Source organism: Adiantum capillus-veneris, chromosome 12, assembly GCF_014529385.1.
Source record: "Adiantum capillus-veneris isolate H3 chromosome 12, ASM1452938v2, whole genome shotgun sequence".
Lineage (NCBI taxonomy): Eukaryota > Viridiplantae > Streptophyta > Polypodiopsida > Polypodiales > Pteridaceae > Adiantum > Adiantum capillus-veneris.
Genome location: NC_140942.1, coordinates 32,494,842 through 32,512,067, shown reverse-complemented (window position 1 = coordinate 32,512,067; position 17,226 = coordinate 32,494,842). Strand labels below are relative to the sequence as shown.

The window sequence follows — 17,226 nt, the reverse complement described above, 5'->3', positions numbered from 1 at the left end:
TTATCATCATGGAAGAAGTTGATGAGCACATGCATGGGCATGAAGATTGAAACACATACCAGCATGCTTTCAATATTTGGTTTTAAGAGCTTTTGTATTTCTTGATGAAGCTTTAGTCTGAAATATTCCCGGGGAGTTCACTAAAGTATATGTAACATAGCACGTGCATTCAATAGAAGGGATTTTAATTTCTTGTAAATTTACAGATTCATGTGAACAAGAGGGGTATAAGGGGTAGTTAGAATCCATTTTGGTGAATGCACATGATACAACTAAATTTTACTTAGTGAATGTCCCAAGGAAACAGTTTGAGGTTTCAGAGGTAGGTAATGCCCATTGTGGACTCTCCTTTGGAGGAAGCAAGAGATATTGAAGATGGTCGAATCCAAGCGTAGAACGCAGTGCATTGTAAAAGTGGTTGAAGAAAAATACCATTCTCTCAACCAACGCTCTTATAACACTAGTGTTATACAGTAGTTCACACATTGATGCATGGAATACATAAAAAATGTATATATAGATGCAATCCACCAATTTCCAAACTTCTTTGTTCGCAAGGGGGATAGACATTTGTAACAGACAAGCTAACCGATGAACTAAAAAATCTGTAGTCGAGGTTAGTAAATAGATAGTTTGGCCTTGATGAGCTCAAACCCTGTTGGTGCTTCTCTTAAACACAACTTTGAGTGCATATATGCATGTTCAATGATTACCTCTTTGACTATTTGCCCATTTGTGATGACAAGTAAAAGACTTACACCCTACCTTTGTAATTGTTCACAAATTCATTTCCAGTGCGCTTTACTTTCTTGTCTGCAAGAGAACCTAGCTTCCAATTTTAATGGTGGTAAAAAGCCAACAACCAATGTCCGTATCAAAGATCTTGAATATTTAGATAGACTTAATACTTGTGGATGGTTGTTGAGGTCTTCGTGCGTAGAACTGCACTGAGTGTGAGTTATGCCAAATTTGTCCTGTATTCGGCGCTAACATTAAGAAGGTTTGAGAAAATTGCAATGTATATTATTTTTTATTTTTATTTTTTTTGAAAATGCAAAATTTGACATAAAAATAAGACAAAACCAAGCTACCATTACGATAGCCCGTCATCCATTGATCACACTGCGTTCTCTCTCTAGTAATAGAAAGGGATTCAAAAGCAAGTTCAAGCCCTTGGGAGAGAGCTAATTCTTGTATCAAACAAGTGAGAGATTAGTCGCAAAGACGTAGCTAGTTAGAATATATGATTTTTTGTTTTTGACTTTTCTATCAAGAAAATGCATAGTTATAGGGGGAGGGTTTTTGTGTGTGGGGTGCTCTTTTAAACATTATAGGATATTGTCTAGGATCTTTGTATGTTTCTTAGGGTTGTGGATAAACCTCATATAAGTAGTCCCCTTGAAGGTAGTATATTCCTAAAAATATAAGAGTTGAATTTATTAAATATGGGTGAGACATTTGGATTAACCTCCAACCTAATGTGCAGGAACCAGTCTCAAAAGGCCACCTAGCACTTGCTAACCAAACAAGAAATTATAGATAGTGGGTCAATTAGAGCCTATAGACCATAAATAATCTAAATCTAGTGTCGTGATCCCCCTCAGTTACCTCCGAGGGCCTATTAGATTCATTTATGTACAAAATAGTAAGAAGGATGTATCATTCCAATAATCCTATACAAAAGTAATAGAGTTCTGGAGGTCATCCTGATTGAAAGTAGTTGACATCTTCAAAGTCGGACAACAGCTAAGCTAAACCAATTTTAAGTAAACATAGCATTCTTACTTGCATACATATAAACAAGATAACATGTTTGTTAGCTTTGAATACATATTACAAATGTCAAATAATTTATCATGAGTTGAAGTTATCCTTGTCGGGCTTTAAATTGTTTTCACTAAAACTAGTATCTAGAAAGTTTTATTTGTATACACATCTAGAGTGTATCAAAATGTAATGCATCAGGATTTGGAAATCCATCACCTTTGTGATGTAAGTGGCAATGCTTATGTTTATTGTGATAAAGCATTAAGATTTATTAGTTGTGTGCAAAGTATGAGCTAATTTTAAGTAATTATCCTTAATTCAAGTTTTGAGTTAAAACCACATTCCCCAAGTATCTGGTCCCAATTTTGCAAGCAGAACAAATTAGAGAGAATCTATCAAGATCCTTCTCTGAAAGGTTGGATAAGAAAATGGGAGGATAGGGCACGTAGAGAGAGAGGGAGAGAGAGAGAGAGAGAAAAATATCTGCCAGGTGTGGCGACAGAGGCGCGAAGAGAGAGAGAGAGGGAGAGTTTGTGGGCCCAGGCTTTGTCTGCGCGGAGCATTGCAGGCTCTGTATTGAGGCCCTATGGAGCTCCTCCATGCGGCGTGCACTCTGTGTGTGTCTCCATTGGGCTCGATGGAGCCGCGGCCACAACCAGGAGAGGACGCAGGTGCTTTCGCAGGACGTCCATGCACGGACTGGCGGGGGCAACAGGATGAGACGGGTACAGGTCGGATATTCGATGGAGCCACAGGCACAGCAAGTAGAGGGCGCAGGAGCTGTTGCAGGGCCTCCATGCATGGACTAGCGCAGGCACCAGGAGGAGACGGGGCAGCTCCCAATGGACTCGCTAGGTGTGAGGGGATGGTGGGAGGGACCTTGTGCAGGCACGCGGGCAGATAGGGAAGGGTTTAGTTTGATCTAGCTAGGAGAACGAATCTCCCAAAGTAATTAATTAACAAAAATGGGTTTCGACCCAGCATCCTTAGGATATTTATAAGCCTTTCCAGAAAATACCATTTATTCAAACCAATAAGTCCAATCCATCCATCTTTCTTTATGTTTTCAAACTTGATTTATGAAGCTGTTTTTGTACCTACTACCATTTTGAAGATATTTCAGTGTTTACTTGTATTTTGAGCCATCACCCAAGCCCAAACACCATTGAAAATCTCATAGTAAAAAAAATCAAATCTATACTTCTATTACAAGCTTGAGATTTTCAAGCTCAAAGAGCCCCTCCACGTGTCGCATGCTGGAGGGGTTTGCTTTTTCAAAAAAAAATTGGGTTAAGCATTGAGTTGATGGCTTAGAGACCTATAGCTGAGTTGATGGCTGCGTTTAATGGACTGCCCTGCCCTCCGTGCATGAGCTACCCTCAAGGCTACGACGCTGGAGAGCTTCCTCAAGGCAAGCGCGCGCGCGAGAAGATCTCAATCTCAAGGAAGGTAATCATCATATCAGTTGGGTCCGTGGCGTGTGAGGGAGAGATAATCATATCAGTCAAGTCCGTAGCGTGTGAGGGTGAGACAGACGTCTGTGCGTGAGAGAGGGAGAGGGAGAGGGAGAGGGTAATCATATCAGTCGAGGTGCAGCTATGTGTGCGGCTGGAGGTAAGGTTTCTCTCTCTCTCTCTCTCTCAACCAACTCCTGCTGCCTCCTCCATCTCTGTGTGTCGTGTGTCGTCTCTGTCCAGCTTGCATCGTGCCCTGCAAGACTGCCCCTCTCAACACAGCCCGTGATTTGCAAATACGGTCTCTGATCTCTCTCTCTCTCTCTCTCTCTCTCTCTCTCTCTCTCTCTCTCCACATTGGTTGTAGGCCGCCCGGCCAAGCTCTTCTCAGGCCCTCCTGCCGACATGCATGTAGGCTGCACCATCCGTCCCAAACTCTTCTCAAGCCCTCGTGCCAACATGCAGGTTGCACCGGGCTTGGGTACACCAGTCCTTTCAGGTTTCTATGGCATACCGAATGCGGCTATGGCTACACCACCTTGTGTGCTACAATTTTCCTTGCTTGGTGTGTATGGCAACCAATTACTGATTCGTTGAAGCGGACTCTTAGGCTGCACAAGCTGCTGTAATAATATCCCCCTAAGTACATGTAGTAGCATGGCCTAGGCATTCAATACCATACTGCCAAGCTCAAGAACCTCATCACTGTGGCCTATTTACCCGAGGATATCCAATTACCAGCAACCATCGCCTACGTAGGGTCTGTGACCCGAAATTTTCCTACTCAGCAACAACCATCGCCTACGTAGGGGCCGTGACCTGCATGTTTCCTACTCAGCAGGCTATGATTGCCATAGAGATAGACATGCGATGCGCATCAAAAGCTTCACAACCCCCTTCTTCCTGTCCAACACATGGGACGGGACCCTCGACAATTTGGAGATCAAGGTCTGAGGCATGAAGGAGACGGCGACCCTAGATTCGCGTGCTCTCTATCTAAGACATGTAAACACTCTTAGGGTCTTAGGGTCTGTGGTTATTGTCAAAGCTTGTCTAAATTGAAAATCACCAGTATTCATGCTGCTACGCGTTCATACTGTTGTTGCTGAGGGCCGGACCCTGGTTGACAAAAATGAAGCTGACTATTGTTGTTGTACTGTGTAACTACATACTATTGTTTCTGAGGGCCGGACCTTGGTTGACGAAAATGAAGTTGACTCTGGGCCGGTAGGCTGCATGTGCGCAAATTGGCGGCCGACGGTGGCCGGTGAAGCCTCAACCGCCAGTGCATGTGCGCAAAAGCCTCAATTCGGTCGATGAAGATTCTACTGCGCTGCAAATGGCCGGCACGAAGCATGTGCGTAGTCTATCTCTCTCTCTCTCTCTCTCTCTCACCCAATGCAAGGCGGGAAGCGGGTGATGTGGCAACTCTCTTTCTCTCTCTCCTCCAAGTGGCCTCCAAACAAGGCATCTGTAGAAATTCCATGTAACTGCCAACCTATTGTATGGCTATTTAAAAGGGTCCATTCACAAGAAGATTTAGAAATTTTCTCATGTAGGAAAAGGGAGACTTTTTCAATTTTTTTCATACAATGCATAACATCATGAGCTTCTGCTTGAGAGGTCTCCCAGTTTTTAGGTCAAAATTAAAGGGGAAACTTGAATTTCTCCTGGTTTTTCGGTCAAAATTTGAAGCCTTTGCCAATAATTACACTAAACCCTGTGTAAATTTGCCGGTTTTCTTAAAGGCAAGCTTGACATCTAAACGGGATTTTACAATTTCAACCGGTTAAAATACACTAGACCCCGGTTTTTTTCTAGCGCTGGTGCCAACCTATTGTATGGCTATTTAAAAGGGTCCATTCACAAGAAGATTTAGAAATTTTCTCATGTAGGGAAAGGGAGACTTTTTCAGTGTTTTTCATACAATGCATTACATCATGAGCTTCTGTTCGGGAGGGAAACTTGAATTTCTCCCCGTTTTTAGGTCAAAAAATTTGAAGCTTTTGCCGATAATTACACTAAACTTGTGTAAATTCGCCGGTTTTCTTAAAGGCAAGCTTGACATCAATTTCAACCGGTTAAAATAGACTAGACCTCGGTTTTTTTCTAGCAGTGGTGCCAACCTATTGTATGTCTATTTAAAAGGGTCCATTCACAAGAAGATTTAGAAATTTTCTCATGTAGGAAAAGGGAGACTTTTTCAGTGTTTTTCATACAATGCATAACATCATGAGCTTCTGCTCGGGAGGGAAACTTGAATTTCTCCCAGTTTTTTGGTCAAAATTCAAGGGGAAACTTGCATTTCTCCCGGTTTTTAGGTCAAAAAATTTGAAGATTTTGCCGGTAATTACACTAAAACTTGTGTAAATTCGCCGATTTTCTTAAAGGCAAGCTTGACATCTAACCAGGATTCTACAATTTCAACCGGTTAAAATACACTAGACCTCGGTTTTTTTCTAGCACAGGTGCCAACCTATTGTATGGCTATTTAAAAGGGTCCATTGACAAGAAGATTTAGAAATTTTCTCATGTAGGAAAAGGGAGACTTTTCCAGTGTTTTTCATACAATGCATAACATCATGAGCTTTTGCTCGGGAGGGAAACTTGAATTTCTCCCGATTTTTAGGTCAAAATTTGAAGCTTTTGCCAGTTTTCTTAAAGGCAAGCTTGACATCAAACCGGGATTTTACAATTTCAATCGGTTAAAATACACTAAACCCCGGTTTTTTTCTAACACTCATGCCAACCTATTGTATGGCTATTTAAAAGGGTCCATTCACAAGAAGATTTAGAAATTTCCTCATGTAGGAAAAGGGAGACTTTTCAATGTTTTTTTCATACAATGCATAACATCATGAGCTTCTGCTCGGGAGGCACCGCGTACCTAGCTAGGTGTGATTGGGGACATGGGACCATTGGTCCCCCCGTTGGGCCGGCGGTCCCCTGCCCCCAATCGTACCTAGCTAGGTATGCCGTGCCTCCCTCACAGAAGCTCATGATGTTGCGTTAAGTCATAATGTGGGGATTATTGTGAGAATATGTCCAAAACTTATTGTGATTGAGTCTACCCTCCAACGCGAATCATTTGCGTCGTGCGTGAGACAATAAAAAGGCTTTGGGGTGGAGACAAATCATTATATCTTTTTATTTTTGCCATAAAAGGCGAGAGTGAAGGCAACGGGCTTGCTAGAGTGGTTAGATGCGCGCAAGGATGGGGACGGGGGCAGGGGACACTCAGAGTTTGGAGTGGAGGCAAATCATTATATCATTTTTTTGCATAGATTGCCAATGTGAGCCATGCGGCGGGCTTGCTAGAGTGGTTGAGTGCGATTGACAGACGTGGGTTAGAATTCCGACCTTTACTTTTGTAAAGGTAGGAGATCTTTGGGAGAGAATCTGGTAGAAGAATCTGAGTGCAAATTGAATAAAATAGTAGAGGAGCGAGTAGGCACAATATAAGTAATTCATGGTGCTCTCTATGTTGTTTCACCTGGATATGGTTTCTTTACCATAGGGATGAGACTTGTGATACCTTTATAAATGGCACACACTTGTGGAGAAGTACTTCCAATGAAATGATGTAGTTCTGTTATCTGAGGGAAGCAACATAGAGAGACTTTATGAAAGTACTCTATTCGGTAAGCCTTGAACATTTTGGAGCCTTGGTGTACCTATGCAGGTTCCATCACTTGAGAGTGCCCTTTATTTGATGTTACTGGTTGATGACTCCAATCATTTCGCTTGGATATGTTTTCTTTATCGTAAGGATGAGACCTTTGATAAATTGGTATATATGCTCATGAAGCAATACTTTTGATGCCTCAATCCATTTCCAAATAAGTAGAGGGGGAACGGGGGAAGTTTGTCTTGCAAGTCCAATAAAAATATTATATATGCTAGCTATAACACTTTTTCCAAAAGCTAGCGCTTTTATGGTCTAGTGTAAGAGGATATCATAGTCACGAGAGATGATATCTTTGACAAGCATCTTCTTAATGAAGTAGAACAAAAAATATTTTGGGTGTAAAAAAAGTTTTTTAGACATACAAAATTCCTTTCCTTTAATTTGCCAAGGGGAAATTTTGAAAAAGTAAGGTTATTTTTTGAACTTTTTACACTATTTTTGTCTATTTTGGAGCGGAATTTCGCCTTTTTGCCTTGCCCTCAACGGGTAGTTTTGAAATTTAAAATGACACAATATTAAGTTGAAACACATTTTTCCCGAACATTGCGAGCCATGCGAGACGAACTCATGTCCTTTGACGATAATCTCGCACTGTTGCTTTTGGGGCGGAATTTGGCCTTTTTCCCTTGTCCCTCACCTTATTGCCAAGCTTTGCACAGATTTCCTTGATTTTTTGGAGCAAAGTTTCACTTTTTCCCTTGCCCCCAACTGGCTCTTTTCAATTGCTAGATAGAAAGTTTATAAAAAAAAAAAGGTTCTTATCCAGTGTTTTGCGGGGAATTTTGCATTTTCCTTGCCCTAAAATGAAACTTTGGAAAATAGTTGTTTTGAAAGTTTGGACATTAAGGTGTTAAAACCTTTTAAAACATACAAAATTCCTTTCCTTTAATTTTCCAAGGGGAAATTTTAAAAAATTAAGTTTATTTCTTCTATTTTTTAACTATTTTCCTCGTTTTGGGATAGAAATTCTCCTTTTCCCTTGCACTCAATCGGCATTTTTAAAATTGAGAACGACACAATATTGTGCTGAAACTCATTTTTCCTGAACACTACAGCCGATGCGAGGTGGACCCATATACTTTGACGGCTATCTCGCACCCATGCTTTTGGGGCAGAATTTGGCCTTTTCCCCTTGCCCTCACTTTGCTTTTGGAGTATAGAAAACCGTTTTTCATTCATACAAAATTCCTTTCCTTTAATTTGCCAAGGGGAAATATTTTAATAAAAGTTTACATATAATGCCTTATTGGTGTGCCAGGCACTCTAGAAAGAGAACACTAATTGTAAATGCCCTCGATTGGCATTTTTGACATTGAGAACCACACAATATTAAGCTGGGACACATTTTTTCCAAACATTGTTGCGAGGCGAACCCATGTACTTTGAGGATTGTCTTGCACCCGTGCTTTTCGGGCGGAGTTTGGCCTTTTCCCTTTGCCCTCAAGTTATTGCCAAGCTTGCACTAATTTTCTCAAATTTTTTGGGGTGCAGTTTCACCTTTTCCCCTTGCTCCCAATTGGCGCTTTTCGATTGCTAGATCGAAAGTTTTTTTAAAAATTGGTTGTTTTTCAAGGTTTTGCACTACTTTTTCTCTATTTTGGGGTGGAATTTCGCCTTCTCCCCTTGCCCTCAACCGGGACTTTTTATTAACAAGGGGAAAGTTTGGAAACTAGGGTGTTTTTGCATTGTTTTCCTCGATCTTGGGGCGGAATTGGTGTATAAGCTTAGGAAGCCGTGTGATAGTGGACATAATTGCACCACAACTAAGTCTATTATTATAATGGTAGAAAATGGTACGATGTTAAGCTGAGACACATTTTTCCCGAACACATTGTGTGTGTGTGTGTGTGTGTGTGTGTGTGAGAGAGAGAGAGAGAGAGAGAGAGAGAGAGAGAGAGAGAGAGAGAGAGAGAGAAAATAAGATGCTGATTCCATATATTGGTTTTTGGCATTGACAAGGCCCAAAGCAAGAATCCAAGTCCAAGGTTGAAGGCAAGCAAATCCAAGGCAAAGAGTGAGCAAATCCAAGGCAGCATGAGTGAATTCGAGGCGACAAAGGCGGAGGAAAATCTTGACTAAATTTGAAGGTTTTCTCTAAACTGTATGCCATTCTCACCTTTGACTTGGGATTTCAAGGTCTAAATGAAAATTTAAAAATTACAATTTTTAGGCGTAAATATCATAATTTGTCAGGTGGGATTACACTAAACGGATCCTCTTGACATTGCATTTTCTTTGCGTTTTGTGGGTGCAATCACCTTCTGGTGTTCTCAAGGTCAAAATGAAAATCTCAAGGTAAATATTAAAATTTGTTAGGTGGGACTACACTAAGCTGATCTTTTAGAGCACTCTCATAGCCAAATGTTTTTTTCCAAAACACTGATAATGAAGGGCACGACGAATTAGGCTAGCCCTCCATTATATTTGGATATTTCTAAATTAAATTCCTCCAAGTTTCATGCGTGCTATCACCTTGGGGTGAAATTTAGAGATAAATCTAAAAATTCGTAGATGGGATTGCACTTAAGTTAGGATGCTTTTCTCCAAAACATGGGTGCTTTGAGTTTCATGGGTGCTATCACCTTTCGTAGGTGCTATCACCTTGAGGTGAAAGCTTAGAGTTGGATCTCAAAATTCATAGGTGAGATTGCACTAAACTTGGATTTTTCCTGTGTGTCAATGAGTGGTGGTCATTTGACGTGGTGTGTTTTCCCTTGGGACCAGAAAGAGAAGCAAAAGCCTTTAATTTGGTGATGGCTCAAATGGTCTCACCTACAATCAATATTGTGTGGTTGACTTTATCATGATTGAGATTATTTGGCCCTCTTTTTTCAAATAAGATATCCATGGATGGAAGTACACTAAACCAATCTTCGAGCACTCCAATACACAATGATTTTCCCAAAATGTGAGTGGTGAAGATGGGTGGTGGCAAAGGGAAACCCTTGCCTATATTTGAAGTTTTTTACACCCTAAATTCCTTTGAGCTTTGGAGGTGTTCTTGCTTTCCAGTTGGAATTTAGAGGTGAATTCCAAATTTGCAAGTGAGAATGCACTAAACCTAGGTTTGAACAATGTTTAAAGGAAAATTATAGCTTTTGAGACAATTGTCTCCCTCCCCCCTCCCTCTTTCTATCATAGCCACTTTTGGCCACGAGCTATCCTCTATGTCTTTGTAGGTTTTCTCAGCTTCAAATAATGATTTCAAAAGTAAATTCAAAAGTAAAAGTTAGGTGGGATTACACTAAACATAGCTCTTTTTTGAGCACTTGGATAAAAAATATCAATGCTACAATACTTGAGAGCTTTTTGATTTCTTTTGGAGTGATTTATTCTATCACCCTGCTAAAACATCTCTCTCTCTCTGTCTCTCACTCTCTCTCTCTCTCTCTCTCTCTCTCTCTCTCAGTCACTTTTGACCACTAGCTACCTCTCTACACCTTTGCACCATAGCCTTCGGGACCATTGGGATTACTACACCTATGTTCTATCACGCTGCCATGATGTTTAAATTGATTATACATATTGAACTGCTAAAAGAGGCCCAATGGAACCTCGTCTCAACATCTCCAAGCATCAGGCAAGTGCATGATTCACGCTCATGAGAAAAGCCGCTCTATTTCTTTTTTTTTACACATGAAACATGCAATTCCTAGCCTTGTGAAATGCACACACACACACACACACAAGGAGAATACAAACTCATCTCAACATATCTTAACATCACACACGTGCATGATTCACACTCATGACAAAAGGCATTCTGCATTTCAAAAAAAAAGCACATGGCACATGCAATTACTAGCATTGTGAGGTATAGAGAGAGAGAGAGAGAGAGAGAGAGAGAGAGAGAGAGAGAGAGAGAGAGAGGGAGGTAGAGCGGTCAAGAAAATTGTGAGGTATAGAGAGAGACAGAGAGAGAGGGAGGTAGAGCGGTCAAGAAAATTTGTGACAAAAACTAACCCCAAAATTTTCTATTTCGAAGGAAACCCAAGTGATTCCTCATATTACAGTGGAAAACGTACAACTCCTTACCTCATTTACATTATTCTGAGAAATATTGCATGAGACAAGCAAGACCCCTTGAAACTCTTGCTCTTAGCATAGCAGCCAAAAAAATTGGAGAGGGAGCTAGGAGAGCCAGTCTATTGTAACGGGGCAAGAAACTCTGATAACCAATCTACCAAAATTTAAGATTCCTCTTCTTCTCCATGCAGGTAGCCATGATAGGCACGTTTTGTAGCACAATAGGAAGACCCCATTACGGGGCAGGTTTTGAATGTCATACGGGCAATGCTAATAGACTTGCCGATGAGTCTTGATACCTAAGCATACTACTTCAATGTGAATTGGGAGAACCAACCTACAATATTTGGAGAAGGAATTGGAAAAGCCAATCTACCACATTGGGTGAGAAAACCACTCTTACCACACTTGGGTGGTTTAACCTTTCTCTCCTTCTTCATGCAAGAACCCATGAAAAATCTGTTCTTGATGTCATAGAGAGAACCAATGATAGGAGATGCTAAATAACCTTCAATAAGTCTCACAACTGAGTCTTCAACTCCAATGGTGTCATTTCATATTCAATTTATCCTATGACGTCTATTAAATTTAATATATGTTACTGATAGAAGAAGTGGGAGGATGCGTGAAAGGAAAGGTTTGTTAAAGCAATAGAAAGGATTTATCAAACAAGCCTTGAACTCATGTGCACTCTTTATTCCTTCCTTGGGTATAATACTCCAATTAATATGATGTGTTGAGGGTATTATATGCTTACATTTGGAAGTTAGTATGGATAAGGAACTTCCCTACCTTAAGTACACTACTTTAATTAATACTATGATGTATTGAGGATATTTTATTCTTGCATTTGGGAGTAACTAAAATGATAAAACTTATGCACTCATTATGAACTTAGTGTTTTCTATGTTGCTTGACAGAAGCATTTATGAGGACAAGGGAGACATGCCTTTGTCTTCCTGAATCTACAAGTCATTCCTCTCATGTGTGTGCACGCCGGAAGGTTGCTTGAAATTATCGACGTCAACTCGCTATACAACGTACGATATACTTGCTAAAGGATACCTTGCCATGCTCAAAAAATGGCCATGGTCGTGGTAGGAGTCCCTCCACATTTGTGGAGGGTTCTATCCATTGTGATGTTACTATTCCACAAGTTCCTTTGCAAACTGTCATGCAAGGACAAGGACGAAGACAGCACACTCTTTCATGTTTGGATGCGACAAGAAGATATCATCGACAATGGGCAAGGAAACGCACCTCCAACATAAGACAACAGCACCATCAACATGACGGACACTTTTGCCCTCTCATAGATGCTCAAAATGAGGAACAGGTCCTGTATGTTCATGACACATCACTTGGAGGAATTGCTTGCATTCTACATGCCTATCCATGTCTACGAGGTGTCCACCCTTCCATGCTACCATTGATACATGTCTCATTGCCTACAGATCATACAGGAACCATGTCCTTCTTCTGTGAGTTTTGTGCTGCACATCTTTGGATGTGTGAAATGAAGAAGGAAGATACACCATCAATGGGAAAATATTGTTGCACAGGTGGAAAAGTATCCCTCTTTCCTATTGCAAGACCGCCAGATGTATTGGAGAGGCTACTCACTAATAATGATGCTTTGAGTAGGTCTTTCAAAAGAAACATCAGGAGTTACAATAGTGTTATGGCATTTGCGTCTCTTGGAGCTACCATTGATGATACAATGATGGGTAGGTCTGGTGCATATTGCTTTTGTGTACATGGCCGTGTGTACTATGGAACTATTTCTTTGCTACCACATGAAGCAGGGGCTCCAAAATTTTCACAGATATATGTATATGATACTGAGCATGAGGTTCGGAATTGTATGAGTGCCTTGGATGGTTTGAATTTATCCACTTTTGAAGCATTATCAATGATGATGCAATCATGTAATCCATATGCGAATGCCTTCTATAATGTTGGTAGAATGTTACGTGACAGTCCTGGTGTGGAGATCAAAATGACAATTTGTGAGAATAGAAATACTTCCAGGCAGTACTTGATACCTGTTCGCAATGAGGTTGCTGCAATTATGCCAGGTCAAGGGGATGTACAAACAGTTGGCCATCAAGACATTGTGATACATCGTCAAAATGGAAGGCTGCAAAGGATTTCAAATCTACACAGGTCATACATGCCACTATTGTATGTTCTTCTCTTTCCACGGGGAGAAGATGGATGGCATATCAAGGTTCCTTATGATAATGTGCATGGCCCTTTTGATGCCTTGGTTGGTCGACAATGTGTCACTCAAAGAGAGTACTATGCATATCAGCTACAGGTTCGTGCTGATACAGAGTCATGATTGCTTCATGGGGGTCGTTTACTTCAACAATTTATGGTTGATGCATATTGTGCCATTGAGGAATGTTGTGTTGCATGGGTCCGTACAAATCAGTAGACGTTGAGGGCAGAATTTTATGCAGGCTTGGTTGACATGGTGCATTTGTCTGGGAGTGATGTTGTAGTTGGACGGTCTGCAGGTCGAAGAACTGTCTTACCCTCATCTTTTATAGGAGGCCCTCGGCACATGTACCAATTGTATCAAGATTCAATGGCAATTGTGTGTTCAAAGGAAAGACAAACATATTTATCACATTGACATGTAACCCGAAATGGCCAGAAATAAATGAGGCATTACTTCCAGGACAGGTCTCCTCTGATCGACCAGACATAACCACCAGGGTTTTCTTTTTGAAACACTCGAGCATGATGAAGTATATCTTAAAGAAAGATATTTTTGGGAAAGTGGTGGTTTACATGTCTGTCGTGGAGTTCCAAAAGAGAGGCTTGCCACATTCTCATACATTATTGATTCTAGATCCTCGATGTAAGCCTCAATCAACATTTGACTATGACAAGATGGTTTGTGCAGAGCTGCCAAATAAAAATCGATTTCCAGTGCTGCATGATATCATTGTTAGTTGTAACATTCATGGTCCATGCGGTGAGTTCAATAGTTGATCTCCTTGCATGGTTGATGGCCGATGTATTAGAAAATATCCACGTTCATTTTGTGAGCAAACAAGCATGGATAATAATGGCTACCCCATTTATGTGCGATGAAACAATGGCTTCACCGCCAAGGTTAGGGGTTCTACTATTGATAACCGATGGTTTGTGCCATATAATACTATTTTGTCAACACTATTTAGTGCGCATATCAATGTTGAGGTATGCTCGACAATTTCATCCGTCAAGTATGTCTATAATTACATCTACAAGGGGCATTGTAAGATTCCATACATCGGTACGTGATGCAGAAAGGGTGAACATTGATGAGATAGACATGTACACGGATGGCTGCTATGTATCTGCATCTGAGTCTTGCTGGAGAATTTTTGAATATCCTTTGCACAATGACGCACCAGTTGTTCAGAGATTGAGCGTGCATGTTCCGGCTGGTCAAATGGTGACTTTTCGAGATAATGATAGACTTAATGATGTCTTGCAAAGAGATAATGCAGAGAAGACCACTTTGACAGAGTAGTTCACATGCAACTTGGAGAATCCTGAAGCAAACGATGTTTGTACATTGATTTTCCTCAAAATGGAATTCGGGTTCCAAGAAATGGACAAAGAGACGTCGTGGGGACACTATTGGGCGGATGTATTTTGTGCAGCCCTCTGTAGGTGACCGATATTATGTACATTTTCTTTTGACTATTTGTAAAGGATGTAAATCATTCGAGGATCTACGCTCCGCAAATGGTGTATTGTTTCCAACATTCAAGGCAGCATGCATTGCAAGGGGTATCTTGGAAGATGATGGGGAATGGTTCGGATGCATGGAGGAAGCTTGCAGTACACATACAAGCTTGCAATTGAGACATTTGTTTGTGACCATTCTATTGTTATGTGAGCCCTCCTCCCCTCATCTCTTATGGGAAAGATTTTGACGTTTTTTGTATGAGGACTATCAACACATGTTGGAGATGAGATATGAGTCGCTAGATGGTTGTACACAGGTTGCTGAAGGGTATGCATTGAGAGATTTGCATAACATTCTTGGTACTTTTGGACGAAGTTTAGTTGAATTTCCTGGAATTCCAATGCCTAATGAACGCTTTGTGACACGTGATGAAAATAGATTGCTTTTCCAAGAGCAATGCCTTGACACAATGCAATAGCTATCCGTGTCACGTGAAATGGATCAGACTCTAAATGAAGATCAAAGGATTGCTTTTGAGGCAGTGTTGCATGGACTGATTATTGATGGTGGGGCTATTTTTTTCCTAGATGGTCATGCAGGGACTGGGAAAACTTATTTGTATAATTGTTTGTTGTCACGTGTGCGTGGAGAAGGAGAAGTTGCATTGGACACAACATCTTCTGGTATTTCAGCATTGCTATTGCGAAATGGACGCACTGCACATTCTAGATTCAAGATACCCTTGGACCTTGATAGTTGTAGCACATGCAATATCCCTGTTCAGGGTCAACTTGCTGAATTGCTTAGAATGTGCAAGTTGATTGTGTGGGATGAGGCTCCTATGATGCATCGATATGCCTTCAAAGCTTTGGACAGGTCTTTGCAAGATATCATGTGCTCAACAAATCCATTTGGTGGAAAAGTGTTGCTTCTTGGGGGAGATTTCAGATAGATCTTACCAGTGGTGTTCCAGGGAGCGCGTGCTGACATTGTTGATGCTACACTTTGTCGATCGCACTTATGGAATTGTGTGAAGATTCTTAGATTGGCACATAACATGCGTGTGGGAGGTGGTGATGTTGCAAATTTTGCCTATAGAGAATGGCTTATGGATGTAGGAAATGGGACTTTGACAATCGGTGATGAACAAATGATAGAAATCCCCCGTCACATGGTGCTTTCTTCATCCTCATTGGATGTATTGATAGGTTGCATCTATTCAGAAATTGATAAAAATGTGTTCCATGCAGAATACTTCAGAGAGCAGGCCATCCTTGCTCCAAAAAACTCTGAAGTTGATATTGTCAATGCTAAGGCGCTGTACACAATGAAAGGTGATGTTGTGCAATACTTTAGTGTTGACTCCATGGCGGAAAACTCGATGCAAGATCCTTTCTTATACTCTGTGGAGTTTTTAAATAGTCTCACCTTGGGTGGTGGATTTCCAACACATTGCTTGGAGTTGAAAATGAATGCCCCAATAATTCTACTATGGAACATTGATCCAAGTCGAGGTCTATGTAATGGGACACGCTTGGTGTGCAAGGCATTTTATGCAAGAGTTATGGAGGCAGAAGCTATTACAGGTACACGGATAGGCACTCGGGTTTTCATCCCTCGAATATGTTTTGTGTATTCTGGTACAAAGTTTCCATTTGTTCTTAGACGAAGGCAGTTCCTAGTTAGATTGGCTTTTTGTATGACGATAAATAAGTCACAAGGACAAAGCATTGCCATGTTGGGCCTATACCTGGTGACACCGGTCTTCACTCATGGACAACTGTATGTTGCATTGTCACGTGCATGTTCAGACACTGGAGTGCAGATTCTCCTACGTGACATTGATGTAAACGAAACAACTGCACTAACAACAAACATTGTGTACCATGAGATATTAAACAATTCCATATGAAGGTTCCAATCCTTCTTTCTGTATGATGATAAATAAGTCACATGGCCAAAGCATTACCATGTTGGGCCTATACCTGGTGACACCGGTCTTCACTCATGGACAATTGTATGTTGCACTGTCACGCACACGCTCAACTATTGGAGTGAAAATTCTCCTACGTGACGTTGATGTAATTACAAAACAATTGCACTAACAATAAACATTATGTACCATGAGATATCAATCAATGCCATATGAAGGCTCCAATCCTTCTCATCATTGTCTTCTTGGTATGTTTTTGTCCACCATTAAGACATGATGTGGAGACTTATTCTGTTATCTTTGGGACCTTGATTTTTTTCCCATTATTTTAAGCAGAGCCACTTTTTTGGTGTGCACCTTTGCTAGGACCATCCACAAGCACTACAAGACCAGGTGTGTGTGCATGAAATCCGAAATTCATGGCATAAAGTAAGATTCATGGTTTTTTTGTTTCCTTATGTGTTACGGACCTTAGGAAGTTTCCATCTATCGATATCTTTACATTGCGTATTTTGTCATACTCCTCCGACGTTGAGTACGGTGTCTACTCGGTAAGGAGGGAGTGTGTGTCTTCCCAAGATGAAGATGATGCTCAATGGTTTGCTAGATATGAAGGATACTCCATTCCCGATGATTGGGAGTACCTCCAGATTTCTAGGTTCGCTGA

The 17,226-nt window shown here is 40.9% G+C and overlaps 2 protein-coding genes across 2 annotated transcripts; both read left to right on the top strand.

Annotated features, from left to right (window-relative positions):
* The first annotated feature begins 15,122 nt into the window (after window positions 1-15,122).
* LOC147445540 (uncharacterized) lies at window positions 15,123-15,578 on the top strand. The gene has a single exon (XM_086524600.1). It carries the CDS (start codon window positions 15,123-15,125, stop codon window positions 15,576-15,578), a length of 456 nt encoding a protein of 151 aa, XP_086380726.1.
* Window positions 15,579-15,683: 105 nt separating this feature from the next.
* Window positions 15,684-16,538, top strand: LOC147445539 (uncharacterized). The gene has a single exon (XM_086524599.1). It carries the CDS (start codon window positions 15,684-15,686, stop codon window positions 16,536-16,538), a length of 855 nt encoding a protein of 284 aa, XP_086380725.1.
* The last annotated feature ends 688 nt before the right edge of the window (window positions 16,539-17,226 follow it).

What these genes read in the sequence shown, in the direction of transcription:
- LOC147445539 (XM_086524599.1), top strand. Translation starts at nt 15,684, where the DNA reads ATGCGTGTGGGAGGTGGTGATGTTGCAAATTTTGCCTATAGAGAATGG.
- LOC147445540 (XM_086524600.1), top strand. Translation starts at nt 15,123, where the DNA reads ATGGATCAGACTCTAAATGAAGATCAAAGGATTGCTTTTGAGGCAGTG.